Source organism: Phasianus colchicus, chromosome 7 (assembly GCF_987193195.1).
Source record: "Phasianus colchicus chromosome 7, bPhaCol1.hap1.1, whole genome shotgun sequence".
NCBI classification, from domain to species: domain Eukaryota; kingdom Metazoa; phylum Chordata; class Aves; order Galliformes; family Phasianidae; genus Phasianus; species Phasianus colchicus.
Genome location: NC_143442.1, coordinates 30,285,821 through 30,301,558, shown reverse-complemented (window position 1 = coordinate 30,301,558; position 15,738 = coordinate 30,285,821). Strand labels below are relative to the sequence as shown.

The window sequence follows — 15,738 nt, the reverse complement described above, 5'->3', positions numbered from 1 at the left end:
AAATGACAGCCAAGATTAGTGTTGGATTAATTGCCATTGTAAAATAATTTATAAGGTACTTTCCAGCTCAGTTATGTTTTCTTTGAGTAGTTCATTTGAGATGTTCAGCTCATCTACTGATTAATCTTCAAGTTAGCAGACATCAAGGTCAAGAAGATAGTAGATTAATTTCATACCTCATGCTGACAGGTTAAATCAGTCACTATTAAACCTCTTTGTAGTTACTAAAATTTTCTAATTAAAATTCCTTTCCCTGTAATCTATATTGCAGAGAAGAAAAATATTTTCTGTATTTAGACAGTGACCTGCAAATTTGTTCCAAATAGCTGTGGGGATGGTGGATTTAAAAGGGAATGCTGTATTTTGAAATAAATAGCTCCAATCCTAGCTTTTTTTTTTTTTTTTAACTATTAGTTACTGATACTCTTGAAGCTAGTAAAGGTCAAGTAATAGTGATCACTGTACATAGGTTTCCTAGCTAGCTTTAATATGAGATTGTGTGAAGAAAAGATTCTTTTCTAAGAAACAGATGTATAGATCAAAATTCAGCACTCTGAAAAGAAAGCATTTTGGGGACAAGTAGGGAAAAATGAAAAATGCAGTGCAGTTAAACGAATAAAAGAAAATCAGTGCTATCTTCAGTGTTGCTTTTTCTTTTTCAACAAGATACCCACTTCATTTAAAGGTTTGTTTTCCTGAAGCTTCAAATTTAATGCAGTTTGGGGGGTCAAACTTATTACTCTGCTTTGTCACCTTTGCTTTCCTCTGCTTGAAGAGTTTCTCCCTCTTTAACTCCCACAGATGTGTAGCTCACCTGATTTTAACATGGCTGCCTCAGTGAATTATCCTCTGAAACTGGAGGGTGTTCTGTGACTGTAGTAACTCAGGAAGATGCTACAGACGTCATTTGAATGAGGTTAACTTTTAACATAGTAGATGTAACTTAGGAAGTGGATGTTAGGAAAAGAGGAAAAAAGGACTTTTTTAGTGGAAAATGTTTTTTTTTTTTCCTGGCCTTCCTTCTGTCAAGATTCTGCATGTGAATTAACTTACGTGCATTTATTTAAGCACATCCGTGTGGTTTATTCATGTGAGTATGAATTACACCGTACTACTGACTTAGCTTTGTTCCCCATCGAAGTTGTTGTTCTTAGAAAGTGTTAGGCTCATTCTTTTTTTCAAATATGGCGGTTTTCAGTATCTACTGTCAGAACTACTGTGTAGAAAATAAAAACAAAGCAACAATGACAAAACCTAGCCAAAGCTGATTTTCGCTTCATGTTGCTGTGCTTCAATAAACCATGTTATGTGTACCACTCCTGTCGTGTCCATTATCTCCTGCATGGACTATTTGTTACACAAATTAGAATTATAATACTAGCACATAATGAGCAGATAATCTACAGTAACAAAAGTTAAACAAATGTTCATATTATGTTCAAAATTTGTGTCACATAAAATAATTCTTTTAAGCTTCCAGTATGCTAAAATGAAAGCACAGCTCCACATCTTCATTATTCTTATTCCAGAGTAGTTACTTTCTGGTGTAGTGCTTGTTCTTCATTTGAGAGCCAAGTGTTTCAGTGAAACAAGAATTAAAATAAGAGTAATGCATTGTCATCAGAGACTGTGAAAGGCTCGCAGCTTCACAAGTCCTAAATTAGAGAAGCTGCAGTGTCCTTAAAGTTGGCATCTTCATATTTCAGATAAAGCTGGAAAACAACTTCAATAAACAGAGAGTACTGGACAATAGTTTCTTGTTCCTATTACTAAGACTGTTTGTGTTTGAATGAGTGTTGTGTTCCTGACTGTAACTTTTTTGATTTATCCCACGAGGAATTCCTGTTTCTGTGTTTATGTTGTCACTGCATGTTGCCATGGCAAGAGTGTGATACTGCAACTTCAGCATTAGCATTTTAGTGAAGGACAAAAGAGGCAGAAAGGAGTTTAGAGAACAGTGAACTTTGTTCGCAACTTGGAAAATGTGTATGGAATTCTGCTTTTTGTAAGATGTGAATATTTTTTCAGTACTGGAGCGTAGCTTCAATACTTCTGTTTCTCTTATTAATGTTTTAGACATTTATACATAAAAATCAATTACAATTTCTTCCACATCTTTTAGAGTTGATTTATGTTGGACAACGGCTCTAATGATTTTGTCTCTCGGTTCCAGACCGAAGAAATCATTGCCAGCTGAGCACTCAGAATTGCACAATCTCACCTTGAAAAGGCACATGGAAATTCCTACTTTTTCTTGTACATGTTGTTTTGAAAGGATGCAGAGCCTGTGCTTCTCCAAATGCGTTCCTAACACTGAAACCACCTGAGAAATATCTCTGAAGGGGCAATGCTCTGTGAATGACATTGTGACCTGTTTACTCATGCAGCTCAGAGGTGCTCCCCTAGTTCAGCCGCCTTACTTTAACAAAGTAATGAGTTAATCAAAGTATTGAAAATTTTAGCTTCACCTTATTTATAAAGCAGATAGTTGTTGCCGGTCTAAAAACTAGGATTTGTTTAGTTGTCAGTTATCAAATACCTCAAAATGTGTCTTGTTTCTTTATCAGCAATTTTTGTCAGCTCAAGTCAACTTTCATTATTCCTGGGGAGGTTTTATTAGCCTGAACACTTGCAGCAGTAACAGAATCAGCAGGACAGATGGAGCATGAGCGTTTGGAGGTTCAAGCTTTAACTTGCTTTATTTTCTGGGGGAAAAAAAAAAGCTAGATTGCTTCCAGAATGCAAAGACAGCAGACCAGAACGTGGTACGGTTACAGGAACAGTGATGTTATGAAAACAATCAGATTGATACTTAGGGCAAAGCAGAGCCAAAAACTAGGGCAGCAATTTTGCATGTTGTACTGGGGTGTTGTGCTGATAACTCTTGAGGAAGTGGCTGTGAGGACACCAGTGTTTGGTATCTTCATTGTGCTGTTTGCTGTTTCTTTACTGGTAGCCCTGTGCTAGATTGTGAGCTTTTGTGCATTTTGGGTTTAGTGGGATATTTTTTGAGGGTGGGATGTGTTGCAGGGTGTTAATCCTCTATTAACTTTATGACAGTGATGAAATGAACTGTAATCAGAATTTGGGTAGAATAGCAGCGTTATGTGAGTAGTAACAATGAAAAAATTTCTGCACACTGCAGTGCAGTTCCCTCTAGACTGGCCTGCGTTGCTGCCCAGCATTTGCGGGGATTAAGTCAGGATTAAAGGAAAAGTGGTCTCTGCATTCTTAGGGTTGTAGCAGTTCATTTGACATCTTTGCAAAGGAATCTGTAAATGTAGACTTGTTTGTACCGCTTCAGTACACCTAGTGGAATATAGAAACTGCTGAAGTAGTATTTCACTGTTGATTCTGTTAAATCGCTGCATTGTCATCTCCTTCATGAAAAAAATGAAAAACAAGGAGACAGCTTCATTAAATTAAGGCATACGTGCCCAACCCATGAGCCATGTGGGGTATGGGCAGCTAGTAATGTTGGCCCCACAAGAATGTAAAATATTAACATTATTTTGTGGGTTTTTTTCAGCAAAACTTCTTATGAGTCAGTTGCACATGGATTGAATATGGGCTGAGTAGGTGATGATGGAATGCTGCAGAGGGCAGAGCACAGTGCAGTGTAAATCCACTTTCCATGTCCACCACATACAGTCAAATCAAAACTCACGTGTCTTATACTTTGTATGTGCCTATACCCCTAGTTGTGTAAAACAAAATGATTGCTGACAGTAATATAAGAATATCAACAAATGCATGTGCATGTGAAGACGTGTTTTTTTCTTAGGCAGACATGTAAGTTTTCTTATTTAATTATTAACCTTGGGCCTGTGTTATTTCATAAAATATTTTAAGATAAGTAAAAGTGCTCATATTAAAAAGCATGTTCAAAAAAACAAGGTCAAACTAATTTTTGGAGGCTTTTGCCTCCTTTATTTGCTGTTTTAGTAAAAATTTATGTGTATATATATATATGAAAATAGAAATTTTGTTACTTACATATGTGAATTTTATTATGTGGCCCAAGACAATTCCCTTTCACTCAGTGCAGCCCTGGCAAGCCAAAAAGTTGGACACCCATGTATTAAAGTACTTGAAAATATCTAGGACGTGGTGAAACAACAACATTAAATATTGAGTCAGTGAGTTTATTACCTTCATTTAAAAAAAAAAGACACTTGAATCAAATCCAATTCCTGTGGTGCAGAACTAAGTTTACTGTCTAATTAAGGGCTTGTAACGCTGAAAATCTGTCTGCTTTTTTTATTGCGTTCTTATGAAGCTGAACATTTGAAGTTTGAAATAGTGAATATGAATTATTGTAGGTGGATTCCTTTAGACAAGGTAGAGTTTTCTAGAAACAAAAAGAGATGATGGTAATACTTCTGCACTGGCAACAATCCACTCAAGAATACAAATCTTCTAAATTGAGGTATTCTCTAGCAGTATCAGAGGCTTCAGGTTCTGAAAGAAAATGCCGAGTTTTGTAGGTAGTCCTGTTTTCCCTGCCTGAATACATGGTTAACTCATTTAAAAGTTCCTGTGAGTGTGTAAGTACCCCTCCCTGTGCATTCACATGAACAGTTGTAACCTGCTTGAATAATCATCTTCACTGAATGTCTGTTCACTAGTGATAACTCTCACAGGAATCAAGAGATACTGCGATACAAGACAACCAGCATGGATTCACTAAAGGAAAGTTGCGTCTGACCAACCTAGCAGCCTTATAGTATGGCCTAGCTGCATCACTAGACAGGGGAAGAGCCACTGATGTTACCTATCTGGACTTCAGTAACTACTGAGATGTGGTCCCCTCTAACATTCTTCTCTCTAAATTAGAAAGATATGCATTTGATAGGCAGACCATTGGATGGGTGAGGATCTGGCTGCAAGATTGTACCCAGAGGGTAAGAGGTCAATGACTCAGTGTCTGGATGGCGATCAGTGATGAGTGGTGTCCCTCACAGGTCAGTACTGACACTCATGCTCTTTAGTATCTTCATCGGTGATATTAACAGTGGAATTGAGTGCATCCTCGGCCCGTTTGTGGATGACACCAGGCTGTGTGGTGCAGACAACATCCTCAAGGGATGAGATGCTATTCAAAGAGACGTAAATAGGCTGAGCAGTGGGCCCAGGAGAACCTCATGAGGTTCAACAAATCCAAGTGCAAGGTCTTGTGCCTGGGTCATGGCCAACCTTGCTATCACTGCAAGCTGGGGGATGTAAGGATGGAGCATGGCTCTTCAAAAAAAAAAAAAACAAAAACAAACAGAAACAGAAACTTGGGGAGTGCTGGTGGATGGGAAGCTGGACATGAGCCAGCAGTGTGCCCTCGCAGCCCAGAAAGCCAACTGTATGCTGGGCTGCATCAAAAGAAGTGTGGCCGGCAGGTCAAGGTGGGGATTCCAGCCCCTCTGCTCTGTGCTGGTGAGACCTCATCTAGAGAACTGTGTCCACATGTAGAGTCCTCAGTACAGGAGGGACATCAGCTTGTTAGAGCACGTCCAGAGGAAGGTCCCAAAAATGATTCAGGGAATGAAATACCTTCTCTCTGAAGACAGTCTAAGAGAGCCTGGAGGAAAAAAAAAAAAAAAAAAAAGGGAGACCTGAGAGAAGCCTTTCAATATCTAAAGGGGGCCTATAAGACAAGAAGTGGACAGGCTCTTTAGCAGGGTCTGTTGTCGTAGGGAAAGGGGAAATGTTTTCAAAAGAGGGAAGAATTAGACTGAATAGAAGGAAAAAGTTATCTACAGTAAGAGTAGTAGAGCACAGGATCAGATTGTCCAGAGATATATTAGATGCCTTATCCCTGGAGACATTCTAAGTCAGGCTGGGCAGGGCTCTGAGCACCTGATGTAACTGTAGGTGTCTCCATTTATTGCAGGGAAGTGTGAGTAGATGTCCTTTATCAGTCTCTTCCAACTCAAATGAATCTGTGATTCAGAGTTGACAGGTTTTTTTAGTTCTCAGAGGTCAGGAACTAATAGGAGTGTAATGTTGGAGGATTGTAGCAGCTGGTGAGGATGTTAAATATCTGTAGCTAGAGCTGTCTTGGTCATTTGTAGTAAGTCATAATTAAGTGTTGGAACTTTTTTATTATATTATTATAATATATAAGATTTTTATTTTTTAACTTCTCCATTTTATCCAGTCTCTAAGCAATGGGTTTTTGCATGAACGGATGTAGAATATACAAAGAAGGAATGCTGTCAAGAAAATACAAGTTCTAGTCTCAGCTAGGGAATATGTGATAAATCATTTTTCTCTAGAGTTAAATTTGCTCATTCTCCTTTCTTTCCCTTCATTTTCTTCCCTGAACTTTCTCCTTTCATGCCAAATATTCTCTCTGATTTGTTTATTTCATTTTGTTTATGTATCAGCAGCTATGGAAAGTAACACCTATGATGAAAAGTAAAACAGGCCTTCAAGGAAATCATTTCTGCATGCTTAAAATCTTCCTCTTTCAGCACTTTTCCCATACATCAACAGCTTCATAAACATTTTCTAAAAATGGCTTGAGCTTACACTTTTTTTTTTCTTGCTCAAACCTGGAGTAGCAAGCAGAGATGTTCCTATGACCATGCCTGTGTGCCCCCATTGGGTACTAAATGCTCTCATAGAGCAGCATTGAGTCTTTCCAGCTCACAGGTATGCAAGGAAGTGCCAGAGAGCTGCTTTTTCCTCTTCCAGTTGTTTGAGGAGGCAGCAAGACTGCCTGCAGCTGTGTTTATTCTCAGTTTGCCTGTAGCTAAGAGCTGGGTAGCTGCTGGGTGGCTGATAACGGTGTGTGCTGTGGGATTGCAGTGTGCAGCCCCCTGCTCTGTGATAATCTTCAGATTCAGCCTGACAGCTCTGCGGGGCATGGTACATTTTGAGATGCCCTTCTGATGAAATGCTCTGTAGAGATTGATGGACTGAAAAATACCAAGTGTTTTTCTTGTTTGTTTGTTATTTTCTATAGTAACAGTCCTGACAAGATAAGCTTTTTACCTTTTCTGCTTTCTTCCTCTATTCCAACCTGCTTTTATCTTCCTTGTGGAGGTGCTCGCTGTGTTTCTTTATATTATTTTACCTTTGAGATTAGATGTTTTTATGCAGAGAATATCTCTGGTACTGTGTTGCAATCTGATTTTGTTTCAAATCTGTCCTCATTGATAGCTTTACCAGCACATTATCAGTGATTCTCTGGAGAAGGTCTAAGTTTTGATCTCTTAGAAATTGTTTCCTATATATTCTTCTGAATTTCTGCTTACAAGCAAGCTGGTTAATATAAATTTATGCTCCTACTGCATTCCGTGTGCTTGTCAGTTTTTCCCATCTGGCTATGGATTAAAATGCAGTGGCTCTTGAGGAGTGTGACCTTGTGTAATTATTCTCATTATTTTGCCCTTAAAATTATATCAAGCTAGATTTACCCAGCTTGGACCAAGTTAAAAGATTTTTCTTAGTGAATGGCTATGTGATGTCTCATCACATCTAACTTTAGGTTATAGTTGGGTGAAGTCAAGATTAGGACTGCTGTGTGTCCTCAGTTCCTCTGCCACCTTTGCTGGCATATCTCCACGTGTTTCTATCTCCAGCCACTCTGGTTCCTGCTGAGAACCACATCTGTGCCTGCTGAGGCATTCTGTAGAATCATGCACAAGTGTCTGTGTTCTGTAGGTCCCTCAGCTGAGCTGTTCAGGGGCCTGAGAAGCTGTACTGATGAAATTCAGTTCTTTGTTTGTTAGCCATTGCAGTGGATTTGAAGACTCTGATTATTGGTAACGTTATTTAGTAGAGGATTTTTAGTTATTGCACTTCCAGCAAACAGAAGAAAATTAAACAAATGTAGCTTGTTGGTTTAAGCAACCAGAAAGATGTCTTTAAATGAAGCACAACATTTTTTACATCACTGCATCTGGAAGATTCTTTAGTTAAGGTTTATCTAATCCTTTTATGGCCATTTCTTTAATGCTGTCTTTATTAACACTTCAGTAGCTTATCAAGTATTTTTAGATTTCTTTATATTTTACTTACCGTATTTTCACCTGTTTTCTCACTTGCTTTTGGCTTAACTCTTGCGATGGATGAAATACCCAGTAATGTTTGATTTCCATTAAAAAGCACTTATTTAACATGCACTCGTATCTTTTTCCAAATGGTACTAGAGCACTCCCAGAAAAATGACAAAATTAGTTTTCCTCTGTTGGAGTCACCATTTGTGCCTAATGTGCATCAAGTTGGGGCAATTCAGTGGATGTACTGATGTCTAGGGTGCATCCTCCATGCTCTCATGCAGTCAAGCTTGATTTCTGCTCTCATCTGAGCATTAGTCGTGCCTGAGACAGATGCTTGTTTTTAAGGTGTTGAGCTAACGTGATATATGGCTGCTCAACAGCTCACTTTCCAAATAGCAAACATGAATGAGGGAAGAACAAGCCTTAATATATTTTAGAGAAGCGCAGCTCCCCTGAAGACTGAAATCCAAACATTTCTGTACTCTAGCAAAGACTCTGTACTTCTTAGAGAACCAAAGAAGCTGTTGCAAGTGGTGAGTTTGACTGTAGGGAATGGGAAGAGAAAGAAGTCAAAATAGAGTTGTGCGTTTGGCAGCCTATGCTGCATGCTTCTGTTTGACAGTAAAGGCATGCGTATTCAAGGCCGAATAAACACTCCTCCTGTCTTCAGACACGATTAACAGCTTAGACATATGATTGTACATTTTCTGGGTAGATTCAGAACTGGTCCCCCTGCTGCTTCATCCCGTTTTTTATTGTGTACTGTCATTCTGCTGCTATCAGAATGTGTATGCATTTGCCTTCCTTTTGTCGGTAAATCAACATCCCTACAACTTGTGCTGTAAAGAAGGTAATTTGTCAAACCTTGGCAGCAGGTATCCAGTACTTTTGCCTTGCTTTTTTTCATTTTCTTTGGCAAATACTTTTTTTCATATAACTGCATCTAAATCTATATAAAAGTTTTTTGTGTGTTTAAGGTTCACTATGGTCATAAAGAAACATGTCACTCCAGAAAACTGATTTTTGTTGTTGTTGTTGTTTTAAAGGTTGAAATAGGATGACAAAAGAAAACAGTGTGTTCTTCTTTTATTATTAAAATAGCCTATACTGCTCCCTACTGGAAGAGTGGAATTCTATGTTTAATATTCAAAACTGCACCCAAACTGTAGTCTATTTTTTTATTTATTTAATGATATTTTTGACTTGGAAAAAAATGACTTTTCCTGAGGGTGAATTTTTTACCCTTTAAGTTCTGAAGAAAAACGCCGGGATAGAATTTGTATGAAATAACTCTGAAATGAGTTGCAAAAACCTAATCTGATTTTGAATTACTGGAGTATATCTTATGAATGGCAAAAGGCAAACAAACAAAAAAAGCCTGAGGTGGCCTTATTAATAGCTATTCTTCATGGCGTCTTCGACCAACTTGCAATTTCTAAAGCATTTTTAATGCTTTCACCATGGAATTGGACCAAAGCTTTCTATGATTCTAAGTCTTGCTTGAGTTAAACGCATAATAAAATTTTCTTTTCAGCTCTGTGCAGGAGGAGTTATTACTCACAAGGGGTCTGTTTCTGAAATTTGCTGTGTAAGAAAGTCCATCTGGCAGTCACAGGGTGGAATTATTCTCTCAGTTGCTGTCAATTATAAAAGTTCTGTTGATTGTAATATGATGAAAGAGACCCTGGTAATTCTCCACAGCTGCACTATCTAGCAAATCTTAGCATGTGGAACAACTGCATCTGGTCCTCTGCTGATATTAAATTAGAATTTGATCTGAGGTGTTTGTCTTGTATATCGCTGTTCAACAGCTCACTTTCATAACAGCAAACATCAGTGAGGGAAGGACAACCTTTAATATTCTTCAAGTGAAAAAAATGTGTTAAACTGTTTGATAAGATCTGCTGACATCATAGAAGTTATTTCTGACTAGAGATTGCTGCAAGTGAGATCAGAGTAAGCATCACTTTAGCCTTTTGTCAGTCTTGTGGGGAATGTGTTTGGAAGAATGGCAGACTGTAATGAAAAAAATAATTTGGGAATAAAATTGCACTGGTTTGCTGTATGTTTATAGAGCATTAGTTGTCATCAACTTTAAATTTCTTTGAGTATCCAAAAGAAACTTAGTGTGGTTCTGGTGAAACTTCCTGTTAGCTGACCTCAATAATTCAGAAATATTGACAGAGATGAGTCTGGTGGCACAGTCAACTTAAGCTTTTCTCTTTGAATTAGCTGCTTATGCATAGAGAACACCGAATTCAAGAAACAGCTCGTACTAGTTGCAGGGAGTAGACATTTCTAACATAACCAAATGTAAATATTTTTAATCTGTGTTAGGTATGTGATATTAATGAATGTTTAAGAAATGAACGCGCTTATTAAATTGCACATGGTGTTAATACTGAAAAGTCTAAAGGAGAGCTGCTCCCTGATCTTCTCTTTAACCTCTCACTGTTTGTGCTAAGTGTAAGAGCAGCTTGGCTTTTAGGACAGTTATACCTTGTGGTGTTTGTTCCTTGTCAGCTGGCTCTGCGGTAGGAGGGAACATGAAGTGATCAAAGCAATTGCTGAATTCACAAGTTTCCTCTCTATTCCTCTATTTTTCTGCCTCAGTACTGCTTTCTGAAGGACCTTAATCTTGAAAATGGAAGTCTTGAATTTATCATTTTTGTTTTCAAGTTTCTGCTGCAGAACTTCTTTCACAATGAATACTCGTATTCTGAATGCCACGTTGTGCTGGATTCCTGCTATAATGTATTAGTAGTTTTCTCTGCATGTTTTTGTGAAATGTGGAGAGAGAAGTCTGCTGAAAAGATGATAAAGAAATGTCTGTCTCCCACTTTTATGAGGATGATGAATTAGTTCTTCGTTATTTACTTTACAAGTCCCAGAGGAGACAGCAATCTGGTATGTTAGGGATTGCACAAATACATAGGGCTTCATCCCATCAAGCTTTTCTTTTAAAGTCTCTACTTTGCAAACATATTTGCATTTGCTGAACTTAATTATTACAAGTAATACCATAAAAATTGGGGCTTAATAGGAAACAAAATGCAGTGATGTGCCCCGTGTAGAAAATGTGCAGAGAAGATAAAAGAAAAAGTTGTAAAATTGTGTTAATATTTTGCCCTAAAATAAACAAGTCTAATATAAATATTCAGAATTTTTGCTCTAAATGTGTTTTTCTCTTGATTTTTATATCTTAATAAAAAGAGAGAGAGACAAAGCTTATGGAGGTTAAATATGATATATAAAGTTATAAAATACAGATATATAAACAGTCTAAAATTAGAACTTAACTGAATATGAAATGGAGCTGCAGTTAACAGACATACAAACATATATATCAGATACAATATAACCCATAGCATTCTGAGTGATATTGACACCTAAGTTACAAATATCCTTTTTATTTATAGATAAAACACATCTTGCTACTTTTTCCTAAATTGAGCAGTCTGTTCCACGGAAGCTCTAATTCCATCCCATCCAGATCAAATTGCTGGGAGGAAAAAAAATTCAGTAGTGATGCTTAAACATTAAAACAGATGCTCATCTGGAAGATGATCCATGTTGCATAAATATTGATATAAATACTTCTATGTTTCCATATACATCGAGTCTTGTGTTATTGCTTTTGTAATATTTTTATGAAATTCAAATCATATATATGTTGGAGGTGTTGTCAATCATATCAATGTGTGCTTTCAGCAGTTTCTCTCCACACTTGGCTGCATGCATTCCCTCCTCCTCCCCCCCCCCCCCCCCAACCCCCCATCAGGAAGGAGAGATAGGGCAGGTGAGGCAGCTACCTGGTTTCTGGAAGCACACTCAGCACAGTCCCAGCCAAGGCCTGTCCTGAATGCATGCTGGAGGGAGCACCAGTCTGCCTTGTTGGTGGCTCTCCTGGAACTGCAAGTTTCCAAACCCTCTGAAGAGGAGCAAGCTGAAGCATGCCCAGCCATTTTCAGCTCACCACAGTTAGCTGCCATACAGCTGAGCCTTTTCCATATTTGCAGCTGTTGTCTCCTATCTGTACGCAGGAGTTTTGCAATGTATATAACATACTAATTCCTCACTCTCAATTTGTCACAAATCATACTGTAATTATAATGATGTCTAAGATATATCAGTGTTTTGCTAAGCATGTGTGTAGATGTCTGGTATTACCAGAATTGCTCTGAGATTCTCATGCATCCTTATCTGTTTTCTTGTCCTTTTTGCTTTAGATTAGTGCTATTATTATTAAAACACACAGACGTTCACTCATCTTTCCCTTTCCATCTGTCACATGTAGTATCTATATTGTCCAGGAATTATTCTTGCATTTTCTGCAGCTGTCACCAGGGAAGAACACGTCCTTTATTAAAGTGTTGGGAGTTGTTATACAAAAGACATCAATAACAAACGTTTCTGCTTTGTATCAGGAAGCCATGGACTCCTAGGTAGGGAATTGCAATAGGAGAGATCATTGAAAGTGGTTGTGCTTGGATTACAGTGTTTTGATTTGTGTTCAAGGTGACACAACGCATTTCAGAATCAGTAGCAGATTTGTAATGAGATCTGAACATTCACAGAGCTGCAAAGTTTCTTTGCTGGTATGCAGCTTGAGCATGTTGACTGTTAAAAACTTTCAAGGTGATGTTGAAAGCATTTGTAGTTTCATAAACTTATGTTGCTCTCTAAACAGTAAAGACAATAATTTTAGATACCTTTATGCATCATGTTACGCATAGAGGTTTGTGTTCTTCAGAGATAAGTGTAAATTCATACTTTTTTGCTGGTGTTACGTTGGCATGTTACAGGTATATGGTGTGACTAAACCAACTGGACCTCAGTATGGAAATCAACCAGGTGATTCATAATTAACTTATCACACAAACAAATGTGGTTTGGGCAGGATTTTCAAACCTTTCATAAAGTTTAGTAGAAGTGAGCAAAAACTGTACTGAAGTATTTAAAGGAATTTCAGTATACGAATGAAGAAGTGGTGATGTCCCTTAGAAATATCATGATTTGTGTGTCAACAGGTAAATACTTGGTTTTTGATAAAGTCTAGTAATTTTATTTAGAAAAAAAAAGTTCTTTGAACCTGAGCCTTGCTTTTCGTAAGTTAACTTCTGCTTCCTTTAAACCTATGAAGTTCCTGTACCGAGAAGCTACAAGAGCAGACTTGGGCTTTTTTACTTTCTTGTACTGCAGTATATCAGTTTTAGTAACCTAGTCCAGACCTTGGCCTATTTTGATCAGTGAGAACTATCTTGCTATCTTGCATCCTTGGTTTTTGTAGGGTTACATTATTTTCCAAAACAACAGTTTCACAGTTAAAGTTGCTTAACCTGTAGTTCAGGACTTCTATAGGGTCCAGTTAAAATGGTTTTAAAAGCTATTTGAAAACTCTTATACTCGTCTAATCAGAATCTGATTCCTGTTATTCTCTTGATTATAAATAGCTATATATAAATATGTTATGAACTATGTTATGAACTATTGAAATGGTTGTCCTTCCAAAAGATTACTTGGAAATCGTTGAAAAATATGATTACTTAAATTAGGCCTTTCAATGCCCAACTTATTTCTCACAATTATACTCTCTTCAGTTTCTTGGCAGTACAGAAGTGGAGCAGCCCAAAGGCACGGAAGTTGTAAGAGATGCTGTTAGAAAGTTAAAGGTAAGGAACCATGAAATACAATTAAAATATATTCTTAACTTATTTGCATACACAAGACATTTTGGCACTGCTAGATAAATTAACATGTTCTGAAAGCAGCTGATTTTACTGGTATGAAGGCAGTTCCCTATTATGTCTATGTTACCAGAGGTACTAATATTTAATTCTCTCATATTACAAGATTATAGTATAAATTCTGTATATCTTAACATGTACTGCTTGTTCTCTGGAAATTTTAGAGCTTCCTAAATCCTAATCTAGGTAGCAATAGTTTGTTTTAGCTGCCACTCTTCCACAATGGCTATTGAACACTTCTAATTAAACTCATCAGATGCGTTGCCAGAGAGCTTCCTTGACCAAATAATCAGTGGTTTCAGTAATGTCTGTCCTGCATTTTTCTGAGCTTGCAATGCTTCCTATGAGCTGCAGTGAGGTGACATCTGTATTACAACACTTGGAGTACACATATAAGTTAAGCCTTTGGTGCCAGAAACCAGCAGTGCGAATGTCCTACCAAGCATAAGTGAGCTGTGGTGGGTCTGTGGGCACTGGCTATTCCTCACTGCTCTTCATCTGAAACTCATTTGTTTCTGTGCAGAGTGACTATTAGTCTGGTGGTGAAGGTTTGGGATGCTGATGTGAGTGCTGGTCACCCTCCAGCTGTGTTAACTGGTGATATGTTTGGAAATAGACTTGTGAGAAGAAAAGTGGTTACAAACTAATCTACATGTGTTTATGACAAGGGGCATTACTGCCTTGTTCTCCGGGTCTTTGTTTTGCTGGAAAGGTTTGTACCCACTGACTCCATCCATGTGCTGGTATATACTGTTAAGAGGCTGAGAAAATAAGATAGGTACAATTTCTTTTTGATTATATATTCTGTGGCACTGAGGGACTTGACAGACAAAGAATTTATCGTGCAGAAATGACCAAAGAGAGAAACAGGAAAATTGTGTTCATGATGTGCTAATATTCTTTGGTTTAAGCCATAATGTAGTAGCGTTTGCTAGTTACAGACTTGTTGAGGGTTAATAATTGATAATACAACCTTCATTTCACTGGTAGAGACAACTAATGTGCCTTAAAGTACTTTAAATGCTATGAATTGTGGTGGGAAATGCTGATGTTATTTATCTGTCAGTTGACCTCACAGCAGAATTGAGCTGTTTTGTGCTTAGCTTCCTAATGCTCCTGGGACATTGTTTTTCTTAGTGTAAAAAGTATTTCCATGGTGTAAAAAGTTATTTCCATAACTTTTTGAAGGATTTCCAGTGTTTCTTTAAACAGAAGTCCTCTGAAGTGGAAGGAAAATTTTGAGAATCAATACTGAACATCTTGGATTTTGTGTGTAATTACTATGATAATAAAAATAACCGAGGAAAGAGGGCATGAAACAGACTTCACGTGGTTGAACTTCTAAGGATGAGGGTTCCTTTGAACAAGTTTTTTTGTTTTTCTTTCTACAGAACTGATTAGTACGTTTTGCTCTACCAAAATACTACAGCTGCTGTTAAGTACTTGGTTAGTGCCTAGTGTTTTATGTCAAAAAACTTGTCTGCAGTTTGTCAGAGGTTATAAGCTAGTTGTTTTCCTGTGCAAGTGTATGTAGTTATGATCCTTTTTTAACAGCTGCAGTGTGACTATATGGATTGTTTTTAATCACAGGGTTGTTAATTGTTAGTCACAGTATTTAATCAAAATTATTGCTTATTAAAATAATTCTTCTTTAACATATGGGGCCGTTTTTACAACTGGAATGTGTTGGACTACTGGACTATTGATATTTTAGGTATTATTATTGCAAGCTATTTTTCATGACATCATCAAACTGTGGGGGAATATATATCTGATATACAGCTTTATTTCAAATCAGAAAGCCTCAGTTCATACAGAACAAAGAATTTTTCACTTCCTAACAGAGTTTTGTGCAAGACTAGCACGCAACTCTGCCAACTTGCTTTTACCAGCAGGTGGAGCTAACGTCCTACAGTAAAAGATAAAGTAACTTCGAGGAAATTACTTGATGCCTCATTCTACTTGTTTTATCCCGAGTACTACTGTTCATA

At 37.6% G+C, this 15,738-nt stretch overlaps 1 protein-coding gene across 5 annotated transcripts in view; it reads left to right on the top strand.

Moving 5' to 3' along the window:
• Positions 1 to 15,738, top strand: part of GULP1 (GULP PTB domain containing engulfment adaptor 1) — a 147,604-nt gene that overhangs the window by 96,480 nt on the left and 35,386 nt on the right. For all 5 annotated transcript variants that reach the window (XM_090144369.1, XM_090144365.1, XM_090144368.1 and 2 more), the window contains one exon: positions 13,601 to 13,672. In XM_090144369.1, the coding sequence (XP_090000495.1) occupies positions 13,601 to 13,672 (72 nt within the window). The remainder of the gene's footprint in view (positions 1 to 13,600; positions 13,673 to 15,738) is intronic.